Here is a 19,161-nt window from a genome sequence, read left to right on the forward strand (position 1 = left end):
TGCAAAAATCAGGTAATAACACAAGTACAAATACAAGCTGCAGGCTTCCACTCTCCTGTGCACATTTTTCCTGTCACCTTTTACAATGTAGATTTGTAGAATACTTCCTCCCCTCATTACACTGCAACAAAGGCATGTTGCACCAAATGCAGAGAACACTCAGCTAGTGAAGCAAGCCATTAGGAGGAGGTTTGGCAAATTTCCACAGATACACTACTTTTGTTTAATCATGAGGATTTAAGCTTATACTTTGACCCCCACCATGACCACAAGCTATCAAACCCAAGCATCACCATGTTTTTCACAACCCACTATAGAACCATTAAATGTATATTAGCAGCTATTTGTACATAAAAGGCCTGTTCACCATAAGCTAATAATCAGACTAACTGGCCCTTTATTCCAATATCTGTAGGGCCTTGCTTTGCACAAATCAATTCATGTTTGGCTACACAACAACACCTACACTTCAAATTCTACATGAAGCTCTTTGCTAAAAGCTGTGGAAAGGCACTATTCCCATTAGGTTTTTGCCACTGCAGAGATTACTGCCAAGCATTTGGCCAGAGAAAGGTGCTGCTATTTAGTAGTCTACATGCGTTTTGGGCAGCATTTTACAAATACGTAAAGCTTACTTCCACGCAAAATACAAGTACTAATATTCTGAAAATATAGAAGAAGGAACTTTTTTTTTTTAAGTGGGGCCGAGGTACCAAATTGCACAAAATACACACAGTTTGCAGGGCTGGTCAAGTCCAATTTTCCAACAGGAAACCATCTTAATTTAAGAAATAGAGAACAGCTTAACCAGAGCATTGGCTGCTGGGCCAAATTTGGTGAAGCTCTTTAAATCCCTTTTTAGAAAAAAAGGGATCCTAGCTAAACTAGGAAAAGCTGTGGTGAGATTAGAAAGGAGATAAGTCACCATGAGATAAGGAGTAGGCAACAATACTCCCTGGGAGGAGTATAGGTACAAGTGCAAGCTGCATTTAAAAAGGAGACTACCTGGCCCCAAAATGAGGATGAGTTTTATTGATACCAGGGAAAAATCAAGTATTCAAGATTAATGACTTTTGTGGGAACCAGGGCATGACAGGATATGGATGCCCATATCATGTAATATACCATTTCACTCAACCATTTCCCTTTTGCACACTTTCATTGTGCCAAAACTGCATGGTACATCATGATGCAAGTAGCAGTGAGAGTTGCTCAGGCTTCCAACTGGAATCCTCTTCTGCTACTGTAGAATTAAGTGGGGTATAGCGTCATGTATGGAAAGGGTGGCATTGGTCTTAGCTCTGAACACCTGTCCCAAAAATACAACTGTCCTTCAGTGTCACCTGCTCCCTAAATAATGGCCAATGTGATTAATGATTTGTGGCCAAATGTTACCCAAACAATTAAATACTAACCTTTGTCACCAGTAGCCAATGTCTCCACTGGTCTTGAAGATGTGCAGACAACTATAGGGGATGCACCCTGTTGCTCCAGGGCTCAGTTCATAGCTTCTAGAACTGTCACACTCACCCTAGCTGCAACATACCCATCTTCAACTCCTGGGACAGATTGGAACATATTTGGTTTAACTGTCCATTGCCAGATCTGGTTGGATCCAAAAGCATTATTGGGCCCTGCTCTCTACTGCATAACTGCCCACTATTGAAATTATCTAGGAATATATGGATAACTGACTCCACTTCATCACAAACCAGCCATAAAACCAGCCTTCCTGCCATCAACATATTCAAACAAATAGCCAAGTTCATGCAGTCTTTGTGCTAAAGCTAGTGACAATTAATTCCCTCCACTCCTACTCTCACTTACAGTAGTCCACCAGGCCTAACTGCCTCCAAAAACTAACCCTCCCTCAAACTCAAATTTGAGTCATCTGCCCTCATACCCTCTGATCTTGTCAAGGAGATCCACCTTTTGCTCTCTAGACCCTAATCCTACGAGAAGGTTGACCACCTAACTTTCCCTTCCTGGCTCCCAGGTTAACAGATATTAGTGGTTCTCTTTAGCACTGTTCCTTCATTCAAATCTACCATCACTCCTTGGGGTAAAAATGGCAAAAAAAAAATTGACCCAACACATCTTAAACTACTGCCCCATTTCAAAAGTCCTTTAACAAGGTGTTGCCCCCACTCAAATCTGTGCCCATCATTCCAGGAACTGAATCCTTCCTGCCCCAGCCATAGTACCAAAAGAGCTCAGTCATCCTGTGCAAGAAGAAGTCGCTTCTCAAACCATCTGCAAACTTCATCATTATTAATCTCAAAAATTCTCCTTCAACATCTCTCCAGACTGGGTGAGACTACGCTCAGTTTAATTCTTAAATCTACCCACCCAGTCATAATCAAAGAACAGTCTGCAATGGTTTACCTTCCTACTGATCCACCTCTGGTGTCCCAAAGGATCTATTCTTGCCCCCACCCTCCCCTATTTTCCATCTGCATGCCAACCCTTGGCGACATGCGAAAGTATGGTGTCCATTTTCATATATACGCTGACAAAAACCAGCAGTGGCTTTACCTCCACTATCTTTGAACCATTAGTTTGCTTGCTGGCCATCCAGAAACTTCCTCCAATTAAATATTGGAAAGCCACCAACTTAGAGCCCATCACAAATTCTGTTCCCAATCACCATCTGACTCAGATGAGCTTCCTACCACATCAAAAAAAACCCACCATCATCTATTTCTGCCTACCTGCTCCCCAAACCCTCATACATGCCCTTGTTACCTCTGGAGGTTATTCCAACACTTGTTGCCAGCTCCCTTAGTTCTCTCGACTTAGTCATTCAAAAACTGGTGTGACATGGGACATGGGCAACAAGTACCGCTCACATCTCCCTTGCACTTGCCAGATTACAATGTCTCTCAATTAATCAAAGTCCAATTTTGACCTTCTCCTTCAGTTCCCTCCATGGCCTCATCTCTCTCTATCAGAGATCTCCAGTCTGGAGCCAATTCTGGCCTCTTAGCGTTCCCAATTGTATTCACTCCACCATTGGCAGCTGAGTTATTGGTTGCTGGGGGGGGGGTGCGCGCGCGCTAGGGTATGGTGAAGTGTAGGGCAGAAACCCACCTCGGATTTACAGCTCCATTCAGGGCAGTTAGGAGAAACCCAGTGTCAGGTTATGCTATTGAGGACTAAGTTAGATTTTTTAAAAAAAGAGCTAAGCTGTGTGGTTATGCTTATTCAATTTTTACATGGAATACCTATGATCAGAATCAGTCATTTGTCAGTAAACAGTTCAAAAGAGGGGCAGAATCCTAGATAGGCAGGACAAAATTAAAACTAAAACATAGAGGACTAATGATCACAGTTCCCACAGAAACAAAACAGTAACAAGGGGGCATAATCGGAATCTTAAAATAGCAAATGTCCCCAAGTACATCAGTCCTGATGATACATTTTCTGCTATTAGGTATTCAATGGGGGTAAGACAGGAAAACATGCAAGACATTTTACTGGAGCAGGGGTAGAAAACAATATCCAAAGCTGGTCAGGCTACTGCTTTCTCTGCCCTGCAGTGTCCACAAGTCATTACGGTTTCCCTGTGGCTAAAAAGCAAGTTGAAAAAAGCCAAAATGTAGCCAAAGACACCAAATCATTTTTGTTCACTAAAATGTTGTGCAATAGTATAAATAGGGCCCACATGCTCACTGCCATTAGCATCCAGCAGCCTTCTAGTTCGTGCCCATTGACTGAAAACAAAATCAGACAGATCCAACAACTCAGTCTGCAGCTTTCCATGGTTTAAAAGATACCCACAATTCTTTGAACAAAAAAGTGCTGCTGCAGTTGCCTGGTAACAATCATTTAATGCAAATGAGATACTTGTGTGATAGTATGACTGCTAGTCAATGCCACACAATCTTAGTTAACTCAAATAGAGGGATGTGTCATGGTTCCAACAGTAAAGGTCATTGTACTGTAGCAATAAGAAAAAAATCCATAAAATTAGTAGGGTTAAACAATTGGATCTGTGCTGCAAATCCTTATTATAACTACAAGTTTGGAAAACATTATCTAGCTGATGTTTATATTAGTCCATTCAATTTGAAAAATTAGAAGCCAAAGTTGAAATCAGACAATATTTGCTCCAGAGGCTCAAAACTGTCTGTAAAAAGGTTACTACATTATGTTACTTATAAGTGTTCAATCATAAGCTGTTTTAATAAGTCAGAATTTAATGCTCCACCCATTATAAACTGTAAACCTTTAAGATCTTTGACCAGGGTTTCACTATCCTAGCTGCGATTGGTGTGGTATAGTACAGACCGCAGTTAATCCATTTTGCAGCTTATTACCAATAAGGAACATTAGTGACAATTCTGCTCAAATCAATAAAACATTTTCTGGGCTGTATGAGAGAATGTTCACTTGAATAATTTATAGTGCATTTGCTGAGAAGAATGGAACACCTAACACTTTGCACACAAACTGATTCATTCTACTATTTAAATATATTATGAAACAACCATCTTCTCATGTACTGCTGCAAAGCTATGTTTATAATCTGCATTCCTGGAGTCTTCACTCTAGTCATCCTGAGCACAGTAATCCCCAGGTATCACAGATTCAGTGCAGAAGAGGCCCTTCAGCCCATCGACACAGGTACGTTAGCCTATTGTAATGGATTAGCAGCAGCAGAGGCCATGAGTTCAAATCCTGCCATTGTATGCTGTTAAATTTGAATTCACTAAATCTAGCACAGTGACCATGAAAAATATGCTGGATTGTCATTAAAAATCCAATTATTTCAGGAATGGCAGCCTTCCCTACTCAGGTTGGCCTATACATATGACTCCAGCCCCCCCACGCTATTGCGTGCTCCGTTAGAGCCAAACAGAAGTAGACAATAAAATATCACATTGCCATTTCCTGGAATAAATAAAGAAAATTAATAACAGATCAGTATTAGCTCTAAAATCTCAACCCTCCTGATTTAACCCAGTGACCACATGTCCAAAATTCTTTAATTCCCTATGTAATACCACAGAGTAAACCTCATCATGAGTGCTAAATTGGGTTTAAGGATAAGATCACCACTACCACCTTCTGGTCAGCCAGGTTGGGCAATAAAATTAGTGTCACAATATCACAGAACAAGAATAAAATGGCAAATGCTGTGTCTGCAGCAATGCCAAATATTTCAAAATCATGTTTACAATGCTGCCACTGTGATTGGAACAATTCTTCCAATTCAGTATTTGCAGTGGTTGACTGGTGTAAAGTTGTTATTTACCATATAACACAATTTTTCCCATCGGTTTGAGCAAATTAAATCCTTTAGTTGTGTCAGCTCCTCCCAGGGGATCCAAAACAATGTCGACCCCTAAAAGAAACACAAAACAGACAATGAAACCTCAGCAGTTACGTAACCAGTTGAATGTTAGTTAATATTCAAGCCATTTAAATTATGCAAATAGTTAGTGAATTATGCAAATTAGTGTTTTAAAAAGATGCGCTTCAAGTCAAAATTGTAATTTCAAGTGCTATGGGATGCAAACTTAAAATCACATCCTGCAAGACTTATAGCTTCTGCCCAGTAAGTCAAGCTTCTGGTGTAGGTATACAACGACATGAATGATGCCAAAACTGATCAGTCAACTTTAATTGTTACCTTCTAGCCATTAATTTATTTCAATTTTACTTTTCTTTTCATGCCATTACCATTGGGGGAAATCTTTCTAACTTCTTCAGCATAGTCCAAGGTGGAGTAGTCGATTGGATGAGTCACACCATGTTCTTTGATGGTTTCATGTTTAGATGCCATTGCAGTGCCAAAGATGGTCACATCTTTAACTATTTTACACAGTTGTGTTGCAGCAGTACCCACACCACCTGCAATGAGCCATACCAAAAAAAAAAAAAAAAATCCATCAGTACCTACTCAACTTTTGCTAGAGGAGTTGAATGGTGAATTTAAGCACATTCCTGAGGAATGGATTAAACCAGCTATGTTGTGCAAGAACATATTAGGCATTGGAAAAGAAGCAATTATCACACATTCCATGACAATTGGGAGCTCCAAATCATTTTTCTGCATAAACTGTAAAGCATACATTAGCCCTTGGCCAGCAAATGCTGCAAAATAAATCAAACTTGGTTACAATCAAGTGGACAATGCTTCAAGTAGTAATCTCTGGTAACTCCAATTTTAACTTTCTGCCAACTGCAGGTGTTTAAGTTTAGCTGGCTGTGCTGATTCACAATACAGGTAGAATAAAATCCCAATAGTTGCAATGATTGAAGTTTACAGCAATTTAGAGGGATTTATAAAAGTGTTTGTGTTATTAGGAAGCAAGGAAGCTTTTGGAACATCAGAACAGCAACTCCCCCCGCCCCCTCCCCCGCCCCCTCCCCCAGTCGTGGCAAAGCAGGGAGTGACATGGGAAAAATAAACAAGCACCATTTCTTGTAGATTTAAGAAAGGTTATTCAGCACTGCATTGTTTGGATGATTATTTCAAACCGAAGGTGCCTTTTTGTAAGGGGCTTCATTAGAAGCCGTAAGGTTATTCAAGAATAGAATCAAAGTTGAATGAGATTCTTTCCAAGTACAGGCGAAATGAAGCCCACTTTTAAATACAAATTTTAAACAATTCCATGACTAAGAAGTTAATCAACCTGTTCACAGGTGTCTAGAGAAATTTCACTTTGCTGATAAGAACAATCCTTTGTTAAAAAAGGAGAAAAAAATACATGGTTGATGCCCAAGTGTGTAGGAAGCATAAAAAGTCATTAGAAAAGGCACAAGCTCATAAAAATAGGACATGGCATACATTAGATAGAATATGAGATTCTGAAAAGCTACACTGAAGCTGGAACCAGCCATAACTAGATTAAATTAAAAATTTGAGCAGAATATTAACCACCCTCAAGTGAAAGCTTTGATCCATTCAGCTTAAGCAGTGTGCAAATGAAATTTGGGTTTTATAGGTCAAATTATTAAGACTATTAGGTTCAAGAAAGTGATTGAAACTTTTAGCCTCACAATTGGGAAAACCAAATTAGGCATTGCAGATATTGTAAATGGAAAGGAAGAGAACCTGGAAGAGGACAGAGGCTTATCTGGATCATATTCAATATGATTTTAGGTATTTTAATAGACCACATACAGAAAACACTCATTAAAACAGTGACTGCACTACAAAGGGAGTACTTCATTGGCTGAAATGTACTTGGATTGATATTGTGAAAAGGCACTATATGAAAGTCTCTTCTCCCTCACCCACTATCACTTATGAAAAATAAATTTAAAAAAAGCTTGAATGCTATCAATACGTGAAGTGACTGAACTCTGCTTAAACCCCCTCCCACCCATACAAAGAATTGCCAAGCAATTATTTTCCATCTTCTCTAACTCTACTGAAAACTATTTAATATGGCCTTGAACAGACTTCTGGAACAGCTATTTGTTCAGGAAAGACTACAGTCTTTTTCCTTAATGGCATTCACCCAAGAATGTGCTTAAAAACTCCAACATACCATAAATCCATTACAACAAAATGTGATAACTTATAATTTAAATCCATCAAATTAGTTCTTAAGACATTTGATTATAGTTTGTGATCAAGTTGCATGTTATATACAAAACTGCTAAACTATATTAAACAACAAGCAAACAATTCCCATGGCACACAGCTTAATGGAATATTCCTTCCAGAACAGGTCAAAAGATCATTTGTGTTTATCATATCTCTGAACAGCAATAACCCCAGTGTTGCCTGATAGTTGGTTTTAACAAAAAGGCAGCATCCTTTTAAAAAAGGAAGTATTTTTGAAACTGCAACATGCAATTAGGTCACAATTTCCATGTAATATCATTAATTTATACAAAGTTTCTTTCCATCTGCTATGGCTCCACCTTCTGTTCTCTTCCCTTAATACAGCAATTCTGTTGGCAACAATGGACTGACTCATACCTAATCATGCAGCCATTATGTATCCCAATTCCCAATAGAGAACATTAGTAGGCCATTGAACGCACAGCAGAGAAAAGCTGGATCCTACTAGTTCCTTCGCTTATCCAGGGAATAGCAGGTTATTTACAGTGCTCTCACCCTATCGCTACCTAACTGAGTTAACATAGCACAGGACATGGTTCAAAATGAAAAGTGATGTTGATGCCAAGCATTTTAGGGATGATCAGTTAAATGTTTTAGCTTTATTCCTTTGGAACTGCAAGCCCTTTTATATTGGAAGGGACTGCTAATAAAAAGGGGGAAATCCATTCTTTAGCCCCAGCTGGCATTTCATCGTGAAGTACCTCCATATTTCCAAGCTCCACATGTACATGCTCCAAGCTCAATGCTTCTGTTAGAGAGCAGCAGGATCAGTGTCCATCAACCAACATCCTTCACTGGAACAACTTCTCAATTCCACTCACTTTCTTCCACCAGATAAAGTTCATTGTAAATCTACATGGATCTCAACTCCTAGCACTTGTTCCAATTATACTCTAGCTCTCTCCCACCCAACTCCATCACTGATATTGGTACCACATTCTTGCTCTTGTATATTAAAATTCTTAAGATCAGAACATTTTCTATTTATACCCATCCTTCACCTTTATATGATTCACATATGCTTGATCACCCTTTCTGAACTAATTAAATTCATGGCTTTCTAAAGATTTGAAGCAAACTTACACCCACACTTATGTAGAGTGGCATGAAAAACATACATGAAAAGACTGCATTGGATAGTAAAGCAGGAAGAACAAGCAGAATCTTACAAACACCATGATTTTGGTAGCCTCCAGGCAGCTACACTGCCTCAACACCTTGCTTTCAGCAATAGAACTTAATAGGCCTTCGACAAGCTCAACTGTCTAGCTAACCTTCCCTGCATCACACCCAAACACTCCCACTTCACAGAAAATAGCCCAGGGGCAGTGTGGAGCAGGGAACTGGCAGTGTGAATTTGCACTTCCATCTACCCTATTGAAGCCTAAAAATTCAACCCAATGTTTCATCTGAAAATGTCAACTCCATCACAGATGCTGCCTGCTGTTACATATTCCCAACACCTGCAGTATTTGCTTTTGTCTTTTTGTGTATATTTAGTCTACAGAAACAACCCCATAATCCACCCACCCTACCCAATGTAAACCCCACACATGTTCCTGAGCTGAGGGAACTAAAAATAGCTAAATTACAAGTATTACTTCTAGTCCTATATTACTATACAATTGCAGAGTTGAGGTCAGAAGAGACAGATGTTATCACAAGCGCTGTTAAACATTTATAAATCAAACCTTCAAGCATGTGCACAACTCGTATCTTACAATCTAACAGAATGGAACCAGTTTGCAATTACTTGTTGGATATATTTGTACCTACACCAGATATGCAAGAATTCTAGGTCAAGGGGAAAGATACTCATGTCAAAATGCTATGCATAAATTAACTAAAAAACTGAAGCTAGTATCTTCTAGCAAGATTCTCATTGCTGGTTTCTGCACCTAGCCATTTGTAATGATACTAAGTCCTCACTTCATTAAGTATTAAACTTGGATACAAACCACCAAGTCAAAAAATTGACTCAAGTTCCACTTCAAAACATAAACCGAGTTGAGACTTCATTGGTGTCCTGCATTCCCTCAACTGTCAGTTTTCAGATCACACATTAAACTAAAGCCTCCTGATGTACAAAACCCAATGAAACTATTCAAGAAGCAGGACATTGTCTTTTGTAGGTAAAATGAGTTATAGCCAAAATTAGGAGTTTCAGAAAGTTGCTGCAGAATTCTTCATCTTCCTTGGTTTTTTTATCGTTTCATTAGGAATTCTCACCCCTCCCGGAGTTAAGTGCTGCCTAATTTAGTTAGAAATTGCAGGTTACAATACAGTGCAAGTTTTCTGTATGTAGAAGCTAAGGAAAGATTAGGCAGTGAGACAGGAACTCTTACCAGCTGCCATATGGACGAGGATGCTCTGGTTTGGACGCAGATTTGCAAAGTCATAGATCATCATATATGCAGTGATATAATTGACAGGGATAGCAGCAGCTTCTTCAAAACCCATCCCATCAGGCATTAGGAAGGTATGACCAACTGGAATCACAACCAGCTCTGACCACAATCCTGCTCTGTTCATTACAATCACGTTGTCACCAACCTTAAAAAGGAAACACTACAGTCAGGTTTGAAGCAGCAGCCAACAATTTTGCACGTGCAATGTGTAGAAATTGTTCATTTCTGACCCCAGATGTCAGATTACTGCTTACAACAGTCCTGCCAGTAATTAAGGCACTCATTAACTTCCTAATATATAGAGTAAGTTCATCATTGGAGATACTTTAAGCATTAGTAATTATTTTTAAAAAGGCATGCACCCCTCCCGCACAATACAACAATCTGTACATTTCATTCAACTGTCGAAATGGTGGGCCCTGAAATCCAAGTTTAAGTCAATTTACTAAAAAGACTACTATAATAGGGACAGGCAATGTTAATTGCTAAACAGTAAAATTGTGCTGCAGAGTTCCAATCACTCATGACCAATGTTACAGGAGATCAGCTAAAATGGTAAGGGAAACAAACAGTCCAAGTGGAACTGAAAGGTAAAGAGGAGAAACTGCATCTTCCTGGACTACTGCTGCCTGGTGTTAAGTGCAAGAAATGAGATGCCAGTGCATGACTGCCTTTCACCCTTTCTAGAATTTTGCAGCATTTCAGATATTTTCCATTTGAAATGTTTATCAGAGAAAGCACATTCTGATCAGTGACAGAAAAGCAACTTGAGTCCTCCAGCTTCTGCAGTACTCACTGGTCACAGAAGGCACTGCTTCTTTGCTAAAGTCACCAGAGCAGACTCGGGCAGCTAAAAGACCACCACAATAGGCCATGCCAAACTGGACACAGGATTTAAGCAGATTTTAAAACAAGTGTTGGAGTTCTCTTTAGTTGCACCTTGAAGTTTTTATTTTCCCCATTTGATGATATTGGGAAACGCAATGCCTTCTGAGAGATTATAAAAAGGAAGCACCTATTCTAAAATAGCCTCATATTACTAGACTCCCAAGTGTTCAAATTGGACTTTGAAAAAAGATAATCCAAGCCATGTTCTGCTGTGCTTTTGGGGTTTCATTATGGATTGTTACAGATGCAAACAAAAGCACAGGGAGTCATGAAAATCTTGAGTTCAATACTATCCAACAGAAGCAAATGAACAGAATTAAGGTTCTGATAGAGAGAGTCCTACGGATTAGAAACATTAACTCTGTCTTCCCCTCCACAGATTCTGTCAGACCTGCTGAGGTTTTCCAGCAACTTTTGCTTCAGAGTTCCAGCGTCCACAGCATTTTGCTTTTATCTATAGAATTAAGGTAGTGTTAAGTTTGCTATCATAGTCACCCTGATGGCACAGCTACAGTATGTTGATAGACCAATAGTCTATAGTACAGTGATAAGATGCAGTTAATCATTGACAATGATTTCTTCCACGTGACTCTCAGACAAGACTTCAGAAAGTTAGAGAAACTCCTACACAGCTGAACTCCATATTGGCTCACCCCCCACCCACCCCAACAACTCCCAAAAGCAAATTCATCCACAATTCAGAGTGTCCTGGAGCAGCAAACGTGTTACTGCAAAAAAAGAAAAGCCCTTTTCTTTTTTTCCTTCTCCTTCCCCTCCCTTCCCCCCCTCCCCCCCACCCCACCAAGCAGCTGCACCCAAAGCACTCTGACAAGAAGTTCATAGAAGTTTAGTGATGCTGACACTATGCCACTTGAGCTTGTACAGATTTCTTCCAAATCTAAAAAAAACTAGCATCTGTTCACAGGAACAAGTTTGCAATAATGACTGGTTCATTTGGACTGATAAAAGGTTTTTTTTTAATTAAGGTTATTTTTGTGACAGTAAAGAAGTTTTAATAATTCATTTTTACATAACTCCTAATCTAACTTTCATTTGTCATTACTTATAAAAGTTTTACATCTCAAAAGGAAGGCAATTGGAATAGAATACCTAAACAAACATTAATTAGGCACTGCTAAAATCAATAGTGAATTATACAGTTTACAGGGTTCAATTTTTAGATCTAAATTTCTCATGCATCTGAAAAGTACTAAATAATCTCAATCCAGTACAGGTATCCTTTCTATGTCCATTGCACAGCATTCCTTCAAGATTATGTATTCCAATTTTCTCCCCACTTCCCAGGCCATTTTAATTGCCTTGCAACATCTAAATAGTCTGTCTATGTGGTGACCAATATTGTATATTTAGTTTCACTAATGCAACGTCAATGTTACTTAATTAGGCTACTGAATCTTCTACCAATCTTGCTTAATACATTGTGATCACACAAATACTCCCAGCTTTGCCAATAATTGTTTCATTGACACTCAAATATTTTCTACTTCCATTGCTCTGGAAACACATCATCCTCAAATGGAAATCATTTAAAATGCTCCACTCTACCATGATTCATCCTCTCATCTCAGGCTTACACCCACATGCACTGTTTTGGCTAGGCAAAGTAATGTAATTTTTCCTTTTTAATCAAATGATTAAATCATTTTTCAATTTGTTGTTTTTCGCTGTTACAAATGATCTACTTAAGTCCCTATATAACCATGTCCATATACATTATCCACCTCAGATGTGATATATTTCATTTATAGTGCCCATAGCATACAGAAAACCACTGATACCTGACCTAAAACTCTCAGCTAGTGTATCACAAGGACTACAAATAAACAACGGTTTACTGTGCACCTAAACATTGGTCATTTTTTCTGCATTAATTGCCAGCAGTCTAGTGCTATTACCTAAAATCCATTTCAAGGAAGGCTTCCCTGTAATTGCTTGTACACTAGATATTTTACAATTGGCATTCAAAAAAGGAATTAGGAAGAGTTCAAGAGTGAAGAATATAATTACATACAGCAGGGATGTTGTTATTGGAAATACATTTTCAAGTCAGTGGTCTCCTAGAACTTGTTTGGTCATCTTCAAGCATCAGAATTTCTCACTCTAAATTGATCCAAGGTTTCCTGATTTTTCTTGCAAATCACAGGCAATTGCATGGATGGAGGAATAGGGCCAGGACAGCTGGGAGTTAAGTTGTGCACTGACTGCACCATTTGACATTCTTGATGTGCTAGATACTCTTTTCCTGTCCTTTGAACAGCTGAGGTAAACTATATAAAAAAAAACTGGCACTTAAAAAGCAGTTTTCCATACAAACTATTTTTCTGTAATAGTTCCTGAGGCTAGTGCTGCAATTGCCATGAACCACATAATCCTCCTTCTGGAGTAAGATTTGGATTTATCTTTCTCACATGCAGATACAATAACGGAGCTTGATTCGAAACACTATCCCCACAACTCTATCTACACATTTGCTTAACCGTATACTTGAATGCCAGTCTAAGTTACAATACACATGCCACAATTGCCCTCAGCATGCCAGTGTTGAAAGTCAGGGTGGGAAATGGAGAGAAAATTTAGCCGTTAGGTTACTGCTACTCATTAACTCCTGCTTTAGACAGACGTATGGACAATAAGCAAGGCCATGACTAGCCTCAGTCAACTACCCTCCCCCTGTTCAATTGCTGACCAACACCTCAATGGTCAGCAAACTCTGCTGCCTGTTCTCTATTCCACAATCATATCTCTCTCAAATCACTCATCTGTGCTGGCCTCCAATTTAGTATTCTAATTCCTTATAGCCTTGCCCATCTACTCAAGTCCTACAATCCACAGAACTCTCCAGCCATCTCACTCCCCCACCACTGGTGGCCCTGCTTTATGGTTTAGCCCTCAAGAGGACTCTAATTCCACCCCAAAACCTCAACTACCCTCACTTTAAATCCCACTTTGGTTAAAGTCTTGGTCACTCCTTGCAATTGTCTTTCCACTTGATATCAAGCCATTTTTGTCTGATCATGCCTCTGAAACACTGTGGCATTTTACAATATTAAAAAAGAGGCACTATATAAATACAAGTTGTTCTTGTGAGCTTTAATAAATCTCTCTCCCTCCATCCCTCCCCACCCCACCAAATGGTATCCAGTATCATGAAGGAACCCAGACAATCCAAGTAAATGCTGGGGGGAGGCGCAATGTGAAAGATAATCGGTTATAGAATTGCACACGAGTGCAAAATGCTTTAAAAATTGTTACTCTTACAGCAAAGTGAGAAGTGCTCAGTGCCTACATTTAACTGCACTGCTGCAGGGAGTGCCCAGACTACAGGGTGGATGCTACACACTTGGCACCTCCCACTGCAGGGAAGCAAAGAAAAAAATTGACCAACTGTTAATCCCGATTCAATCTTGCAACCAGACAACTAAATGCTGCATTAACTGTAAAACTAGAGCATCTCAACTTCATGTGTTAAAGTGAAGTAGCAGAAGATAAAGATTAATTATTCAGTTAATATGACAAATAATCAAAGGGAACAAAAAAAGGAAAGCAATTGTTTAGGAATAACAGACACATTATAGAAGTCTTTTCTGCAATACAGACCATTTTTCTTAATACACCAAGTACACTCCAAATTGAGTACTGTATATCCGAAGAACGGGTCCTTCCAATTTTTATTTAACAAAAGGGAAATGATGGGAGTGGCATCATTTCGAAATCCATTTAAACATATGGCGCTCCATTTTTTTTAACATTTAAATAATGCAACACCTGCCTAGAAACGTTATCGTTTCAAACTACACAGGAGATATTTTTGCGGGGCTGAATTGTGTAGCCAACAATAAATCCTCACATTTTCACTGCACGTATCTAAGGCTACAGCGAGTTCAGTGTCAGAGCGAAGTCCAGAGACTCGCCCTGGACCATCAATACACGGGGAGCAAAGCAAGTCTCGCCAGCTTTTCATTTAAAGAAGCCTACAATTTGGGCTGGCAAACTCCTATACCCCGGGTCTGGCTTTCTATTGGGTTCAGAGAAGTTTATCGTTACTCATGCGCAATCACCCTGTTGTCCTCTGGAAAATTTGGGCGGTGGCTTAGAGATCTAACCATGCAATAGACAATATTTTTTTTTGGGGGGGGGGGGGGTGGGGAAGAGAAAGAAGAAGCGGGATGAGGTTGAGAATTCAACAGTTTGCAGGTAGCACCTTACCTTTCTGTCGGTCACGTCGTCCCCAATCACTTCCACAACACCAGAACACTCCATGCCTGGAATCAATGGAGGAGAAGATGGGAGCCTATCATATAGACCCTGTCTGGCCATCAAATCAGCAAAATTCAAGCCAGCAGCTTTGACTCGGACTAGGATTTCACCTGATTTAGGAGTGGGGAGATCCTTCTTGATCTCGACTTTTAGTTTATCATAGCCCCCGAAGCCAGTGAGTACAATGGCTTTGTAAGAGATCGCCGGCTCTGGCTCTTTGGCTTCTTGTTGAGGCTCCTGTTGTTGGGGTTCTTTGACTTCCTCTACAGACATTTCTGGGTTTTTTTTCCCCCCTCCTCTCGCCTCCTTTACAAGACACGCAAAATAAACAAGCACAGAAACGAGTTAATACATATAGTATAAGCCGATCTACAAAAGAACCCTGCCGAATTCGTCAGTTTATAACGGTTTCCAGCCAATTAACACGAAATCTCGGCCACTCAGTGCAGCGCTATGAACCAAACTGAAAACATGGAGCTGGAATTTCAAGCCGTAGCTCAAACGTCACCGGATCTCTTAACCAGTGGATTGATTTTAAAGTGTGTCGCCCTTCCAATTTTTTTCCCCTCCCGCCCTATCCACTTGTAAACATTGCCGCCTGACTAAAGTGCTGATTATCTGTAAGATTAACATTGTTTAACTACTAATTGTATTGCCCAATTAACAAAACGGAGCTCAGAGCTTTGAGCTTTTATTTCCCCCCCCCCCATTGGTTTAGAAACACATTCAATGTCAAAATCCCACTGTTGGGTCATTAAGTGGCATGTTATGGTGCGAGTCTTCTCACCTTCAAACGAGGAAAGGGGTTTAGTGAATTGGTTTTATTGCTGTCCCAGTAAGGTAGTCTCCCTTTAAGGGGGAAAAAAATCCCCACACACTATGAAAGCAATTTTTCAAGTTCCCCCCACCCCTAGTTTGAGGATAATTCACGGTTCGGTAGCAGAATTCAATATGGGGGCGGGGGTCACTAAAATGTAGGTCCTGAGATAGTGACAGGGTGGAGTTATACTAAAAACTACCCAAAATGAGAAGTTCCCACTACCAATCTCTCCCATACCGTTTTTTTTTGGCTGAAAATTCTACATACACCAGTGCTGCTTATAACAAAAGACACTGTCTGACGCATTGTGCTGCTTCCTCTAGACGGTTGAGAGGATGTTTGTAAGAATGTGGCTTGTGCAATTTTTCTTTGTCCTCCCCCCACCTCCCCCTGCGCTATATGAATTGCCAATGCAATGCAGGCTTCCTGCATGAACGTTGAGAATTGAAAATATCTCTTGGTGTCAATGCTGAAAGATTATATTTGTGTTGTCACTACTGCATGACGATAAGAATGGTTTAGTGGATAGCCAGCAATTATTGAAAAGCTAAGGGGTACATGTAACAAACTAAGACAGACTTGACATTTTTTTTAAAAACATTGTTCATTATTCCCTATCTTTTGAAGATATTGAGGTCGATATCGATCTGACTTCAGGGCATAAAACCTACATTACCAGTTGGCTGCCTATTAGAGAAGTTGCCTGATTTCCATTCATTTCAACATCAGTTAAAATGACATTTTTTTTTCTAATATGCAACCGATCTGCTTTGCCAGTTTTGCATCCAGCATGGGAAGCTGAAAATCTAATTCAATAACTCTGCCTGGGATGCAGTCCCAGGAGTGCTGGTCATACTCCAGCATGTCACTCCAAGTATAAAAACAAAAAAAATGCTGGAAAAACTCAGCTGGCCAGGCAGCATCTGTGGAGAGACAAACAGAGTTAATGTTTTGAGTCCATATGACTCTTCGCCAGAGCCAAAGAGAAGTAGAAAAGTGATGGATTTTATACTGTTTAAGAGGGGATGGAGCAGGTGGAGCATAATAGAAGGTCAGGGGTAAGTAGGAGCTAAGCAGAGATTGACAAAGATGTCATGGACACATGACAAAGAGAGTGTTAATGGTAGTGTTAAAGACTAAAGAAGGTGCTGATAGTGGCATAAAGGGAAAATGATTAAAAAAAAGGATAAATAAATTAAAAAAAAACAATTGGATAAAAAAGGGTAAAGGTGGAGGAAAGACTTCATGGTCTGAAGTTGTTGAATTCAATGCTCAGTCCGGAAGGCTATAAAGTGTCTAATTGGAAGATGAGGTGCTGTTCCTCCAGTTTGCATTGGGCTTCACTGGAACTTTGCAGCAGGCCAAGGACGGACATGTGGGCGTGAGAGCAGGGTGGAGTGTTGAAATGGCAAGTGACAGGAAGGCCATGCTTGCGGACTGAGCAAAGGTGTTGCACAAAGCGGTCACCCTGTCTGGCTTTTTTAAAATTCATTGACGGGATGTGGGTTTGCTGGCTGGGCCAGCATTTATTGCCCATCCATAGTTGCCCTTGAGAAGGTGGTGGTGAGTTGCCTTCTTGAACCGCTGCAGTCTATATGTGTAGGTACATCCACAGTGCTGTTAGGAAGGGAGTTCCAGGATTTTGACCCAGCGACTGTGAAGGAGCAGAGATATATTTCCAAGTCAGGATGGTGAGTGACTTGGAGGGGAACTTCCAGGTGGTGGCATTCCCATCTATCTGCTGCCCATGTCCTTCTAGGTAGTGGTGGTCATGGGTCTGGAAAGTGCTGTCTAAAGAGGCTTGCTGAATTCATGCAGTGTATCTTGTAGATGGTACACATTGCTGCTACTGTGCGTTGGTGGTGGAGGGAGTGAACGTTTGTGGATGTGATGCCAATCAAGCCGACTGCTTTGTCCTGGATGGTGTCAAGCTTCTAGAGTGTTGTGGGAGCTGCATTCATCCAGGCAAGTGGGGAATATTCCATCACACTCCTGACTTGTGCCTTGTAGATGGTGGACAGGCTTTGGGGAGTTAGGAGGTGAGTTATCCGTCACACGATTCCTAGCCTCTGACCTGCTCTTGTAGCCACAGTATTTATATGGCTAGTCCAGTTCAGTTCCTGGTCAATGGTAACCCTCAGGATGTTGATAGTGGGGGATTCAGTTATGGTAATGCCATTGAACATCAAGGGGCGATGGTCATTGCCTGACACTTGTGTGGCGCAAACGTTACTTGCCACTTGTCAGCCCAAGTCTCGATATTGTCCAGGTCTTGCAGCATTTGGACATGGACTGCTTCAGTATCTGAGGAGTTGCGTTTGGTGCTGATGTGTAATCATCAGCGAACACCCCCGCTTCTGACATTATGATGGAAGGAAGGTAATTGATGAAGCAGCTGAAGATGGTTGGGCCTAGGACACTATCCTGAGGAATTCCTGTAGTAATGTTCTGGAGCTGAGATGACTGACCTCCAACAAGCGCAACCAACTTCCTTTGTTCTACGTATGACTCCAACCAACAGAGTTTTCCCCCTGATTCCCCAATGTAGAGGGGACCACATTGGTGGGGCAGCAAATACGGTAGAACAAATTGAAGGAGGTGCAAGTGAAGCTGCTTCACCTGAAAGGAGTGCTTTGGGCCTTGGACAGTGAGGAGGGAGGAGGTAAGGGGCAGGTGTTGCTGTGGGAAGTGGATGTGGAGTTAATGGGTGATGGAGGAGTGGACCAGGGTGTACTGAAGGGGTCTGTCCCTACGGCATGCTGACAGGGGGAAGTGAGGGGAAGATGTGTTTGGTGGTGACATCATGCTGGAGTTGGCGGAAATGGCAAAGGGTGATCCTTTGAATGCGGAGGCTGGTGGGGTGAAAAATAAGGACAAGGGGTGTCCCTATCATGGTTCTAGGAGGGAGGGGAAGGGGTGGAGGCAGAGGTGCAGGAAATGGGTCGAACACGGTTGAGGGCCCTGTCCATCACAGTGGAGGGGGGAACCCTTGGTCAAGGAAAAAGAAAGACATGTTGGAAGCGCCATTTTGGATGATGCCATCATCTGAACAGATATGACGGAGGCGGAGGAACTGAGAGAATGGGATGGAGTCCAGGTTCAGTTCTTGACACGTGTGCCCAGGGAATATGTGTTGGCGGGACACTTAACAATGGGGGATGTCATTGCAGAACTCAATCCAGTCC

The 19,161-nt window shown here is 40.8% G+C and overlaps 1 protein-coding gene across 2 annotated transcripts in view; it reads right to left on the reverse strand.

The window, feature by feature from the left end:
* Positions 1 to 15,636, reverse strand: part of vat1 (vesicle amine transport 1) — a 37,419-nt gene extending 21,783 nt beyond the window's left edge. The window contains exons 1-4 of one of the 2 annotated variants that reach the window (XM_041173191.1): positions 15,106 to 15,636; positions 9,928 to 10,135; positions 5,686 to 5,856; positions 5,258 to 5,347 (exon numbers count right to left, since the gene is read on the reverse strand). In XM_041173191.1, coding sequence (XP_041029125.1) covers positions 5,258 to 5,347; positions 5,686 to 5,856; positions 9,928 to 10,135; positions 15,106 to 15,429 — 793 coding nt within the window. In that variant the 5' untranslated portion in view covers positions 15,430 to 15,636. The remainder of the gene's footprint in view (positions 1 to 5,257; positions 5,348 to 5,685; positions 5,857 to 9,927; positions 10,136 to 15,105) is intronic. The other variant, XM_041173192.1, reaches the window with a different exon arrangement.
* Positions 15,637 to 19,161: the final 3,525 nt, after the last annotated feature.

Source organism: Carcharodon carcharias, chromosome 23 (genome assembly GCF_017639515.1).
Source record: "Carcharodon carcharias isolate sCarCar2 chromosome 23, sCarCar2.pri, whole genome shotgun sequence".
Classification (NCBI taxonomy): Eukaryota; Metazoa; Chordata; class Chondrichthyes; order Lamniformes; family Lamnidae; genus Carcharodon; species Carcharodon carcharias.